This window comes from Lactuca saligna, chromosome 3 (assembly GCF_052625555.1).
Source record: "Lactuca saligna cultivar CGN05327 chromosome 3, ASM5262555v1, whole genome shotgun sequence".
Classification (NCBI taxonomy): Eukaryota; Viridiplantae; Streptophyta; class Magnoliopsida; order Asterales; family Asteraceae; genus Lactuca; species Lactuca saligna.
This window is the reverse complement of record NC_136419.1, coordinates 107,953,022-107,966,950: the sequence shown is the minus strand read 5'-3', so window position 1 is coordinate 107,966,950 and position 13,929 is coordinate 107,953,022. Positions and strand designations below refer to the sequence as shown.

The following is a 13,929-nucleotide window of genomic DNA, read 5'->3' as shown; positions in this document are numbered from 1 at the left end:
GCAAGGGCTCACTAAGGTAGCCGAAAAATAGGGAGTAAAAAGGCTAAAAACTAGAAAGTATTCTAGAGAGAATACGAGGAAGGGTGTGCAAAGAAAAGAGTTGACATGCAGGATTTTAGAGATTGTGAAGGGGTGCGCGATGCACACCTAATTGGGATTGATAATGTGCGAGCAACGGATGATGAAACGTGTCATGATTTTGGTGGGGGTGTCAGGCGCACCCGACATCTGATATGTGCACGCGAATGTGTACGAGAAATTATGTTTTCTTAGAAAATTCGTATATTCTTCATACGAGCTCCGTTTTTGACGAGTTTTATATCTAAGCGTATCTAACAACGAGATCTACAACTTTCATTTAGACTCCAACAAATAATTTTCACTATATTTTTAAAGTTATATTTTTACAAGTTTAGATTGTTAAAGTTTGTATAAAAATCATGACTCTCTCATATGATATTCGTTCTTGACTGTCTTTATATCGACGAATAGGTATGGATGAGATCTTAGACTGTTTTTTAGATTGTTTTTCCTAACAATCGACCAATGTTAATTTAAGTTTTATGTGTCGCGCACTGGTACGCTAAAACTTCTAAAATTCGTAACTTCCTCCTACGAAGTTAAAGTTAGGCATTCTAACTATGTGCGCTCTCGCTTTTATGATTACTACTATTTTAGTTTAGATTACTAAGACTATTAAGTAATGTGTCTCCAAATCGAATCTATAATAATTATTTTATATTACAATCTACAGTAATGGTAAAAATGAGGTGTTACAACTCTCTCCCATTTATAAAGATTTCGTCCCCGAAAATACCTAACCACTAGTCACCGCAAACACCCCAAGATGGTGTTCACATTCGTGGTTCTTGACCACGCAAACCAAGATCCCTATTGTTATGAGTATATTGTATACCAGACGGTCTAATTCATACGACAACCGACGGTCGTTATACACCATCCATCCTTAATTCATATGAATAAAATCTATGACGATTAAATAACTTGTCACATTAAAACACAAACATATATCCAAACATTTTCTCATATAATTATAATAATTTTTAGAACACAAACAAAAAACATCAATTAACAATGAAAGAGTTGTAAAATCGTATTTTGCTCCCTTTCTCCCACGTGAAAGATAGGATTATGTTGAAAATAGTAAATACAAAAATAAGATTTGAAGGGGTCGCATTGTTTGACAAGTTCAAGTTTGATTTTAATTTTTGATTGTTATGGAAAAAATAACTGAATTTTAAGAAATATTTGTCGTAACAAAATTGATTTTTTAAAAGTAAAAAAATCATTTACCTCAAATACCTATATAATATAATAATTAAAGTACAATTTATTTAATTTTCATAAATCACAATGGTCTTTTGAAGGTACATATACATATACATACACAAATACTCAATCATTTTCCATATTTTGATGCTTTATTCATAAAAAAATGATTTAATTGTACTCATATTGTGATCAACAATTCTATTAAGACAAAAATACACTCCGTAATTCTTGAAAGCAATAACAAAACCATGAATTACCAAATAGATGAAACACAAAACGAATGTTAATGATAAGATAATGAAAACTTAATTTAATATCGAATCTTGAAAAAGCCTAAAATGTTACTTTTACTATAAAAACAATGAAAAAAAATACAATAATCGACTGCGTAATTAGAGGGCAAAAATTCAGTTTCAACTTTCAACTCGTTTTCTAATAACTCAACAAACTCCCCCTTCTCATCTCTCAACAATCATTCACCGGCTTTCACACACACACACACACAAACACATACACTCTCTCTCCTCTCCTCTCTCACTTCTCCGGCGACACTCGCCGAAATCTGATCGGAAAACACACACACTGAAAAGGGTCTCCGGCGCTCTCGTCATTTCGTTTTCTAATTGATCACATTGATCAATTCAAGATTAGAGAAGAGAAAAGAAAAAAAACAAACCCAAGCATTTCAAGATTCTTTCTTGGTTTCTACAATGGTGATTAGGAATTCACAATATAACCGGATCAAGGTCGCCTCTTTTTCACAATAAACAAATACCCACATTACCAAATCGAAAACCCACTTCTTTCCCCCCTCGATTATCGCATCAAAAGATAGTATATATATATATATTATATAAATCGAGGGTTTCGCTGAAATGAAATCAAGAAAGTAGATATGGTGTTCTTGTTAGTGTTAGTGGTAGTATTAGTAATAAAATGTGTTGTTGTAGTAGATTAGTTGACAAGATTGAGGAGAAGGAGGAGGAGGAGGAGGAGCAGTTGAATGAAATGGGTGGTTGTGTAACGTTTACAGGTGGAGGTGGTGGGGAAGGTAGTAAAGGGGACAAATCGAATTCAAGTTTAATGGTGTTATCTCAAGCTAAAATGATACTTTGGATGACTCGAGGAATGACAACGTTGTTACTATGGATCTGTGTTGTTCAATTATTAACTGTTGGTGAAGTTTGGGGTCCAAGATTGTTGAAAACTTGGCCTTCTTGTTACACACATCCACAAACCGACATCCGTTCTTCGTCTTTGATCGAACCCAGAATCCTTCTTCCCCCGAAAAGTAAGTTCTTGAATCTGATTCGTATTAGAATTTTGTCGATTTCGTCCAAAATCGCATGTTTTTCATTGGGTATTCTGCAAATCTTGGAAAATTTACAGGGACTTACAAGAACAATGGTTATCTTATGGTTTCTTGTAATGGAGGACTCAATCAAATGCGAGGAGCAGTGAGTGTTTGTTTGTTATTCGAATTTCATAAAACATTATTCGATTGTGAATTTTGAGTGATTAATTTCGTAATTTGTGATTTGGGTATGTAGATTTGTGACATGGTTGCTGTTGCAAGATACTTAAATGTGACATTAATCGTTCCAGAATTGGATAAATCGTCATTTTGGGCTGATCCAAGGTTTTAACTTCATCTTCTTTAATGTTCATCAAATTAGCAACGATAACAATTCAAGATTTTGAATTTTATGAATTTCAGTGACTTTGAAGACATATTCGATGTCGATCATTTCATCAAATCCTTACGCGATGAAGTTAGAATACTTAAAGAACTTCCCCCAAGGCTTAAAAGAAGAGTCGATTTAGGAAAGTTTCATTCATTAGCACCGATTAGTTGGTCTGACATAACATACTATCATCACCAGGTTCGTTTTTTTTTTTTTTTTTTTTTTTTTTTTTTTTTTTTTTTTTTTTAATGTTTTATGCTCAAAAAGACATAAACTATTGCTTTTGGGGGTTTTAAAGTTATCTGATTTTGTAAAAATATTCATAAATCCACAGATTCTTCCACTTATTCGAAGGTATAAAGTTGTACATTTAAATCGAACCGATGCTCGACTTGCGAACAATGGGCTTCCACTTGAGATACAAAAGCTTCGTTGTCGAGTGAATTTTAGTGGTTTAAAATTCACTTCACAAATTGAAGAATTAGGTAAAAAAGTTGTGAAGATTTTAAGAAAAAAGGGACCATTTTTGGTTCTACATCTTCGATACGAAATGGATATGTTGGCTTTTTCGGGGTGTACACAAGGTTGCAATGGTGATGAAGTGGAAGAATTGACAAGAATGAGGTGGGTTTTTTAATCAAGATTTGATTTTTACTTTTACCCTTTTTGATTTAATGTTTTTACTGAATTGGGTAAGTTTTGGAATTGTTAGATATGCGTATCCATGGTGGAAAGAGAAAGAAATTGATTCTGATATTAAGAGAAAAGAAGGGTTGTGTCCGATGACACCGGAAGAAACCGCTTTGATTTTACGTGCTTTGAGAATTGACCGTGGGATTCAAATTTATATTGCCGCCGGTGAAATTTATGGCGGCGATAGGCGGATGGCTAGTTTGGCTGCAGAGTTTCCTAATCTGGTTAGTATTATACTGTATTAGGTGTTGTTTCTTTTTTACTTAACGAGAACGTAACTAAAATGAAACCTTTTAAAAATTTCATTTTGGAACCTTTTCCTTTAGGTTCCCAAAGTGTACTTCTTAAAAAAAAAATATTATTTGGATAGTATTTTATTTGATATTATTTTATTATGAACAGGTTCGAAAGGAGATGTTGTTGGACCGTTTGGAGTTAGGGTTTTTCCAAAATCATTCGTCACAAATGGCGGCACTTGATTACTTCGTTTCTTTAGAAAGTGATATTTTTGTTCCGACATACGATGGAAACATGGCTAGAGTAGTTGAGGGTCATCGAAGGTAAACAAGCTTTATTTAAAACATTGGATATGACAGAACATGTTGTACTGTTTTTAACATGAAGTAGACTTGTGACTTATGTGATATGGAACAAAAACCGCAACTTTTTGACCTACCCAAAAAAGGTGGAACAAGATTGGACATGAACCCACTCTGATTTCATGTCTGTGTAAAAGATGTAAATAGCCCTCGAAAGCTTATCAAGTACCGTTCAGATGTAAATGAGACCAACACTGCAACTTTTTGTCAAAAGGTGAAACAAGATATGACATGAATTCACACTAACAAGTCATAAAAATTAGTCGTTATAAACGTTATCCACTCTCAAGTTCTGTCATATCCAGTCCAGTCTTTATTAAGTTGTGTCATGTTCTTGAAAACCATCTGATTTGATTGTAATGTGACAGATACTTAGGATTCAAGAAGACGATTCGGTTTGACCGAAAGATATTGATTGACTTAATAGATCGATATAGCGAAGGGTCTATGAGTTGGGATGAGTTTTCAAATACCGTAAAAGAAGTGCATGCGGATCGAATGGGTCAACCAATGAGACGGGTTATGATCTCGGATCGACCAAAGGAAGAAGAATACTTCTATGCAAATCCATATGAGTGTTTGGATTTATGAGAAGATTAACAAGATTCGCCACTGATTTTTAATCTGAGATAGTTGAAGATTCTCTTTGATTGTATACTTAGAGTATATACAATTTCTTGCAAAAAAATGTTTCATGTTCTTTGAGAGTATTTTGAATATATAGTATACGTAAAGTTTTTTTTACGAAGACTCGGATTATGTTATATGTTGAATGAATTATGTTGGTAAATTACAAAAAAATTGGCTAAATATGAAATTGGTTTTAATAACAAACTTGATTTTTTTTTTTTTGTCATATTTACCAAAAATAAACAAAAAAGTTATTCAATATTAAAAATGGGTTAGATAATCACATGTTCTTAATTTGACGAACAATTACATTTATTTAACTAAGACATAAAACGACAAGAATGAAAATTAAAACCAAGCAACAATCACAACCTAATTTTTTTGTCCTTTAATGAAAGAATATGAGTACACTATCAAATGGTTTTTGTTGAGAATTTGCATCACAACCTTTTTTTTTGCATTTGCTTTTCTTTTAAATGATGAAAGCAACTTGAAAAAGAAATTATATTTGTATTCTTTTGAAACAAGAAGACAGGCTACTAGTTTGATATGTTTTTTTTATGTGGGATGAGATTTTAATAAAGTAAACAATCTTATAATAATAATAACGGTTAATAATATAAAAAACCATTATATTTTGTTATTTTTTCGATTTAACCATCCAATTTAATTTATATTAAAATAATCAATTTTTTTATAAAAGTCTATCACGACAGCCATGACCTATAAATGTAACGTCATGATCCGAATTGTTTCCTAATTCGGGGCCGTGGCTCGAAGATCGGTTATCATAAGACTTAGGGTCTTTGGAAAAGAGGGAATTAGGCCCATTTGGGTGTAGGTAATGTAATCGAGATAATTCGGGAGTTCGTTTTGTGTTTTGGAGACAAGGGTATATTGATAAAATGTCAGCTCAGGTTTTTTTTTTTATGAATTTTGGATTTTAGTTCGGGAAGTTTTAGAGCAATGATGAGTTGATAGAAGTGTATAGCTTATTGTTACCTTTTCGTGGATATAATGATCGTCGCAATCGAATCTAGAACGAAGAAGTTATAACGTACGGAAGTTGGTGGTTTAAAAGGTTAAGCCTTGTACGCATGGCGTACAAGTGAGTACGCTAGGCGTACGAGGCAGAAAGGATCGCGGACCTTCATGGAGTATGTTGGACGTACTGGGAGTACTGAAAGTTTCACTTTATTTACTTATTTTTATAGTTTATTTTAACATATTTCATTCATAATTTAGTTAATTTCCATGCATCTTTTCATTTTTGTTATTTTATGACTATTTCGGCTACTTTCTAGTTTTGTGAGCATAATTGCAAATTTTGAGGAGACTAGCGGCGCAGAATCTTTGGGAGGAGATTGAATTTGGAGAACAATAAGGATTTTTGGGCTTGATAGCTATGGAGATGATCCATGGAATGGACTTGTTGATTGTTAAAAGGCTTGGAAGAAACGAACTTTAAACTTGCAAGAAATAGAAGAATATTCGAGTGTGTGGAGATTATTGATCGGGCAATTATGGGAGCTATGGATCATTTGGAGAAGCCATCTTTGGGTTAAAATAAAGAGAGCTTGAAGAAAAATGGGCTAGTAGCTGACCGGACTCAAATTGGGCTAGTGGACTAAGCAGTGTAGTGTGACAACCCAAAATTTCCATTCTGAACAAACCATTTGAATCCAATAGATGTAGAACAGTTACAGTGAAAACTCAGACTTCGAGTATAAGTTTGGCAGTTTTCAGGATTTTACACTTAAGGAGATATTAGGAGAGTGGATGCACTAGGGTTTTGTGCAACACTGTTATTCCAATACTCTAGGACATTAGAGTTCGTTTCAGGAATAAAAATATTTTCTGCCAAAAATATCTCAGGACTATAAATAGAATTCTGAACCAAATTGGTTCATTAGTTACATTCAATTTAGAGAAAAGTCAAAATTCTCTCTCACGGATCTTCGGGTTTTTATCCCAAATTGTGAGTACTTCGATCTAGTTATATTATATAGCTTAGATTGTGTATTATAACATCAAAATCGAACCAAAACCCCAAGATTTGGGAGTTTACCGCCCAAGAACACTTGGGGAGTAAACTCCATTTTAAGGGCTAAAAGTGTCCCAATGTCCCTCAAAGCTTTAGAACTCGAACTAGAAGCCTTCATTTCATATTTAGGACACCAAAATCATTTAGAAACAATGATGAAAGTGAGTTCACGGCCAAGGAGCTTCTTGGGCCGTGAACTCCATGTTTAGGTGCCAAAATGCTTTGAAACACTTCCTAAGGCTTAGACTTAAATAAGGACAAGTACCCTAAAGTGTTTATAGCCTAGAAAACATAAGGAATCACATGTGTTAAGGAGTTTACGGCCAAGACAAGTTCTTGGGCCGTAAACACCTATAAAGGGGTCAAATGACACCCTAACTCCTTCCTTATGCCTAGAACCCAACATAGATCATTACCTAGAAATGTTTGAGACTTGAAAACACCATAACCACCCTCCCAAGGGAGTTTACGGCTGTAAACTCCAAGGGAATATGGTCCCTGGGCCGTAAACTCCTTAAAGGAGTTAATATAACACCCAAACACTTGATTTAGCCTTGAAACAATTCACCAAACTAGTTGTATAAATGATAGGCTTCATTTGGAGACCTTGTTGAGAGTTTACGGCCAGGAGTTTACTCCCCTGGGCTGTAAACTCCAAAGCACATGGTCATTTGACCATAAACTCCCATTAGAGGCTTTGCACTCCTTGGTTGCAACCCATTAGCCTCCTAGCACTTGACCAAAAGTGTTTTCCCCGCGTTAAAATGTTTATACTTGTATAATTAGTGTTTTAATCACTAATTATTTATATACATATGTCTTCATATGTAATTAGGATCATTCTGTGTGTCTAAAGTCTTCACTTGACACCAAGCACTTGTCCGATCCTTCCTTACGATAACAGTCCGTTCAATTCCAATCACTTACTACATGTGAGTTCATACCCCTTAAATAATGTTTTAAACTACTTTTAAATGTTTTTTTTTTTTTTTGGGGGGGTGGGATACAAGTAGAATCATACTAGTTATTATATCAATCACATGTGATTAATAAGTAGAATTATGCTAGTTATTATATCAATCACATGTGATTAATATGTAACATTCAAATGATTTACTACACATCAGCCGTTTTACCAAACAGTTTTCTTCAAATGATTTTTATAAACATTTTATATGTTTTAAACTCTTTATTACACTGTACATTTTACTCTGTATATTACATTTCAAACTTAATTACAATTGTGTTTCAAACAAATGTTTCTTTATACTAAATTGTTTTATCAAACCCATACCTTCAAATTGTTTTATAGATTGACATCAAGTCGATCTTTTCTTAAGATAATAATTATGTTCAAAGGTTTTACAAAACTTACTTTATGCTTTTATATTATAAATTGCATGCCTATATATGTATATTTATATGAGTAATGTTTAAAAGACTTACGAAGGCTATCCACCCTATTTCCTTTTCGTGCTTGAGATGTGGTCTGGTGGGATATCGGGTACCTGTCCGAAGGTCGTTTAAATATTAGTTATATATCATGTGTACATATGTAGTCATAAAGGTTCTTTCAGTTCAATCAATACCCTTGGGTAGCAAGGGTATACATCCATGTCCATACGTACCAGTTAGATTACTAGTAAACTACCATAGGGGTAGTTTAGGAAGATACTAGAACTATTATTAGAACACAATATCACACTATGAGTCAGTTCATTCATGAGTCAATACTTACTACTATGAGAACATATACAACAATACTAGAGAGGAACATATACAACTATACTAGAGAAGAACATATACAACTATACTAGAGAAGAACATATACAACGATACTAAAACGAGTACATTACTATACATGCTAGATAGAGAGAGATCACACTTTACGGCTAGCACACGTGGAACATTACAGTACATTACTATACTATTACATAGATATGTTTACATGATAACTTACATGATCACACTTAAATGAGAACAACTACATGATCACTTACATGATCACACTTACATATGTTGGAATAGTGTCTAAGGCTGCAACTATATTAGGCAAGTATTTGACCCGATTGTGCATGGTCCTTTTGGATTGCCTTCACCATAGAAACTTGGTAGGATGATTTATTATGAGAGAATAGATATTATTAATATATTATGAGAATAATATAAGGAATAATAATATAGTTATTTGATTAATATAAGTCATAGATTAATTAGTATTAATTTGGTGACTTAAGGAGATTAATTAAATAAGAGGGTATAAACTGTCAATTGTTTGATAGTTACACTTTAGACTGTAAATCCTTATGGGAGATAGGGTGGATGATTTCTAGGGCTTAAGCCAAAATCGTCCAAAGGATATCTAAGGTAAGGATATGGATTAACTTAAAGTCTAAGTTATCCAACTAGGGTTTAAGATGTAACCCTTAAGGAGTTTACAAGTATAAATAGACCCTATGGCTGAAGGAATTCGACACATCTTCTAAAGTAAGGATACTCTGGTCGAATTCCATCCCCTCTCCTCTCTCTCAAATCATCCTCATTGCTAGTTGGTGTTTGTAAGCCATTAGAGGAGTGACAATTGTGACTCTAGAGCTCCAAGACAACAAGATCAAACAAGAGAATCAAAGGTATGTTTCTAGATCTGATTTTGTGTTGTTCTTACACCTAATAAGTCATTAGAAGCCTTGGATTCAAAGCATGTTTAATAGAGAAACCTAGATCCAAGCATTAGGGTTTGTATGCGCACTTAGGAATGTTCTTACGTACAAAACCCATCAGTGGTATCAGAGCCTTGATTGGTTTCTATTAAATTGATGCTTGAATGTTTGAATCTTAACTGAAAAATTCGATTTTATGTTTCTGAGTCATGGACTCGGCGAGTCCCATAGTGGACTCGGCGAGTTGGCCTGACTCGGCGAGTCCAATGTGGGTACTCGGCGAGTCCGAGCGTCAGGATTAGCCAAAAACGGGATTTCTTCATATTCATCTTATGGAAACTTACCTTAATCATATTAGATCACCCTTAATCCGATTTTGTGATATATATGACTATATTTTTGATCTAATTGAAGATAATTATCAATTAATAAAATATTTGATTTCCTTATATGATAATTATTAATCAAATATGGATAATTATGTGATTAGATTATTTGTTATTTGATCCTTTATGTTTTAAATGTTTAAAACTAGTCCTCAAGTTTTGAAATTTATGTTTTGTAATTAAAAGTTTAATTTAGACAATTTAAATTTCAAACCCTAGAATTTTACAAGTTTAAAATACAACCCTATACTAATATAATATTACAAGATTAATATATATATATATATATATATATATATATATATATATATATATATATATATATATATATAACTTAAATGCTAGTCTTTCCGTTAGTAGGCCTCATTCACGAAGCCGGTCTATAAGGTGGGTATAATGTTGCGGCCTATAAAATGACGCTTAATGGGTGTACACTCACACCCACCGCTCGCTTGATTAGTGGAGGGTCGTTAGCCGAACGGGTAGGATAGGGCAACCTCATCCTCTCATTAAAAGTATAATAAGAAATACAAAGTAACTACACGTTTTCTTAAAATTTCCTAATCTTAGTTACTTTAGGAAAAGTGAATTGATGCAATCCCATGAAATTACACTTTGCACCTTGCTAAGAAGTTAATGGAGCGTGTGTGGTTTACCGGCACACTAATTGGTTCTAAGCGAAGGTCGCAAAGGGTGATTCATTGTTTATCATAGTTCGATGGAGCGTGTTCGATTTACTGACACATCGAATAGGTGATTGTTACAATGAAGGCACCATGTAAATTTGCATGGTAATTCACACCCACTTTGTGATCCTCAGTATCCCAATCACAAACAAGAGGGGCATATCGAGATTTAAACATGCCATTGAAAAGTTTCAGTGAATCTCATCCGAACCTAGGAATTCTCAATACATTTAGGACTTAAGGTTTTGTTTTTCATGGTGGAGAATTAGTGAATCGTCATTCACTTACCTTCAAATTGTTTGCATGTTAGATTACGTCATCCCTTTTCTAATGTGTAAATATTGTTGTTGGATCCTAGCCCTAATTTCTTATTGGGTGAATATTAGGGATTCATATTCTAATCTATCTTTGTCCTTTCTATTTAAAGATGTCGAACGCCAACAATGCTGCTGCGAGTTCTTTCACTTTGATGAGCCTTTGTCAAAAGGTCACCTTTGATGGAACGAACTTTAGTGAATGGATAAGATACATTCGCACGATTGCTCGCTATGAGGATAAGGAGTATGTCCTCGATGAGAAGCTCGCGAAAATCAACCCCGAAATTGCTACTCCCGCCGAAATCACCACTTTCGAAACTCATGAGCGTGATGCAACGAAAGTGCATTGCATCATGATCTCGACTATGAACTCCGAATTCCAAAAGTCCTACGAGGACATGTATCCGTACGAAATGCACCAAGACTTATTGGAGAGATACCATCAAAACGCGAGACAAGAGCGTTATGAGATTTTCACGAACATGATTTCCGCTAAGATGGGTCATGGAGAATCTCTTACCGTGCACTTGCAAAAGATTCAAAGGTATGTCGACCGCCTTCGCAAGTTAAATGTTGACTTTGGGGAAGACTTGGCGATCGACATGTTGCTTCACTCTTTGCCTCCGAGCTACAATCAATTTAGGATGACCTATCACATGAACAAAGAAGATGTCACCCTAAGCAAACTCTAAGGTATCTTGAGGGTCGCTGAGAGCAACTTCAAGGACAAGTCTATTGCACCAACTCCCAATCCGCCCGCTGCTCCTGTCTTGGCAATTGGACAAGGAAAGGGAAAGAAGAGGAAGGCTTCGTCAAAGAACCATCGCAAGGTAAAAGCCCAAGATGGTGCCTCTTCTAGTGGGACCAAAGTTGATCCTGCTAAGCCCTGCTCCAACCCGAAGGAGGCAGAGTGCCACCACTGCCACAAGATAGGATATTGGTAGAGAAGCTGCCCGGAATACCAGCAAGCCATCAAGGAAGGAAAGATCAAGCCATCTTTCGCAGGTATATATACAATTAAATCTAATGATTCCCACAATACTTCTTGGGTTCTTGATACCGGTTGTGGTTACCACATTTGTTCTAATGTGCAGGGACTAAGAAGAAGTAGAGACGTGGAGCATGGAAGAATAAATCTAATCATGGGGAACAGAAGATCGTCGCCTGTGACCAAGATTGGAGTGTATTATTTAGTGCTTAGGAATAGTTTATCTTTAGATTTGAACAATTGTTGCTATTCGCCAGAAATGGCAAGAAACATCATTTCTTTTCATGGTTTGTTTAGATAAGATTTTAGATTTTCTTTTAATAATGAGAATGGTTCTATTTTAGCTTATCTAAATGGTGTCTTTTACTTTGAAGCTATACCATGTAATGGAATTTATGAAACTGTTATGATTGTTGATAACTTAGGAAATGATGTTTTGTACTTGGATTCTTCCAATAGTATGGATAAGGCATCCTTATGGCATTGTCGTCTTGGACATGTCAACAAGAAACGCATAGCCCAACTCCAAAAGGATGGAGTGTTGGAGTCATTCGAAATTAGGGAAGATGACACATGCGAGTCTTGTTTACTTGGAAAGATGACTAAGTCACCCTTCGCTGGTACGTGCAAAAGGGGTGAGGGTCTATTGGACCTCATACATACCGATGTGTGTGGACCATTTAGATCTATCACGAAGGATGGTAACCGCTTCTACGTGACTTTTACCGATGACTATAGTAGATATGGGTATATCTACTTAATCAAGCAAAAGTCAGAAACTTTTGAAAAGTTCAAAGAGTTCAAGAATGAAGTGGAGAATCAATTGGGCAGGAAGATCAAGATGCTTCGATCTGATCGAGGAGGAGAGTACCTAAGTCTTGAATTCCATGATTATCTCAAGGAGTGTGGAATAGTTTCACAATTGATGCCACCTAGGACACCACAATTGAACGGTGTGGCAGAAAGGCGTAATCGAACCTTGTTGGACATGGTTCGCTCTATGATGAGTCGTGCTTTGCTATCTATCTCTTTTTGGGGGTATGCCTTAGAGACTGCCGCCCATGTCCTTAACCGAGTCCCTACTAAGAAGGTTGCCAAAACACCTCACGAGATGTGGACGGGGAAAGCTCCTTCATTAGCACATATCAAGGTTTGGGGTTGCAAGGCTTTCGTAAGACGAGATACTCACGACAAGCTCGAACCTCGTAGTGAGCAATGTATTTTCCGAGAGCGAGAACTCATAGGCCAAGGAGACAGTGGGAGCCAAATCGATCTTGAAGAGATTCAAGAGTCGATAGATGAAGGAACCTCAACCGCTGGCGCTCAACCCGAGGAGGAAACTCCGGTTGAACCGATTGACATATCATTACCTCTTAGACGTTCCGAAAGAGTTAGGTTTCAACCCCAGTTATATGGTTTTCATATTACTATCGAAGGGGACACGTATATTAGTGATAGTACACTAATAAATCTTGATGAACCTAATAGCTATAAGGAAGCCATGGCAGGCTCGGAGTCTGTAAAATGGAAAGAGGCAATGGATAGCGAGATCCAATCCATGTATGATAACCAAGTTTGGAATTTGGTTGATAATGTGCCCGGACGTAAGACCGTTGGGTGCAAATGGATCTTCAAGAAGAAGACCGACGTGGATGGAAAGGTACACACGTATAAAGAGCGATTAGTTGCGAAGGGCTTTACTCAAACTTCCGGAGTTGACTATGAAGAGACCTTCTCACCAGTTGCGAAGATAAAATCTATTAGAGTGATGCTAGCTATTGCCGCATTTCATGATTATGAGATTTGGCAAATGGATGTCAAGACCGCTTTCCTTAACGGAAAGTTGGCTGAGGATGTTTACATGGCTCAGCCAGAGGGGTTTGTGGATCCGAAGCATCCGAATAGAGTGTGTAAGCTTGAGAAGTCCTTTCATGGACTAAAGCAAGCA

The 13,929-nt window shown here is 35.6% G+C and overlaps 1 protein-coding gene across 1 annotated transcript; it reads left to right on the top strand.

Moving 5' to 3' along the window:
* Positions 1 to 1,710: 1,710 nt before the first annotated feature.
* LOC145037115 (rhamnogalacturonan I rhamnosyltransferase 1-like) lies at positions 1,711 to 5,014 on the top strand. Its single transcript, XM_078985686.1, has 8 exons — positions 1,711 to 2,584; positions 2,683 to 2,750; positions 2,844 to 2,932; positions 3,011 to 3,176; positions 3,313 to 3,602; positions 3,691 to 3,895; positions 4,074 to 4,231; positions 4,639 to 5,014. Exons 1-8 carry the CDS (start codon positions 2,230 to 2,232, stop codon positions 4,859 to 4,861), a joined length of 1,554 nt encoding a protein of 517 aa, XP_078841812.1. The 5' UTR covers positions 1,711 to 2,229; the 3' UTR covers positions 4,862 to 5,014.
* The last annotated feature ends 8,915 nt before the right edge of the window (positions 5,015 to 13,929 follow it).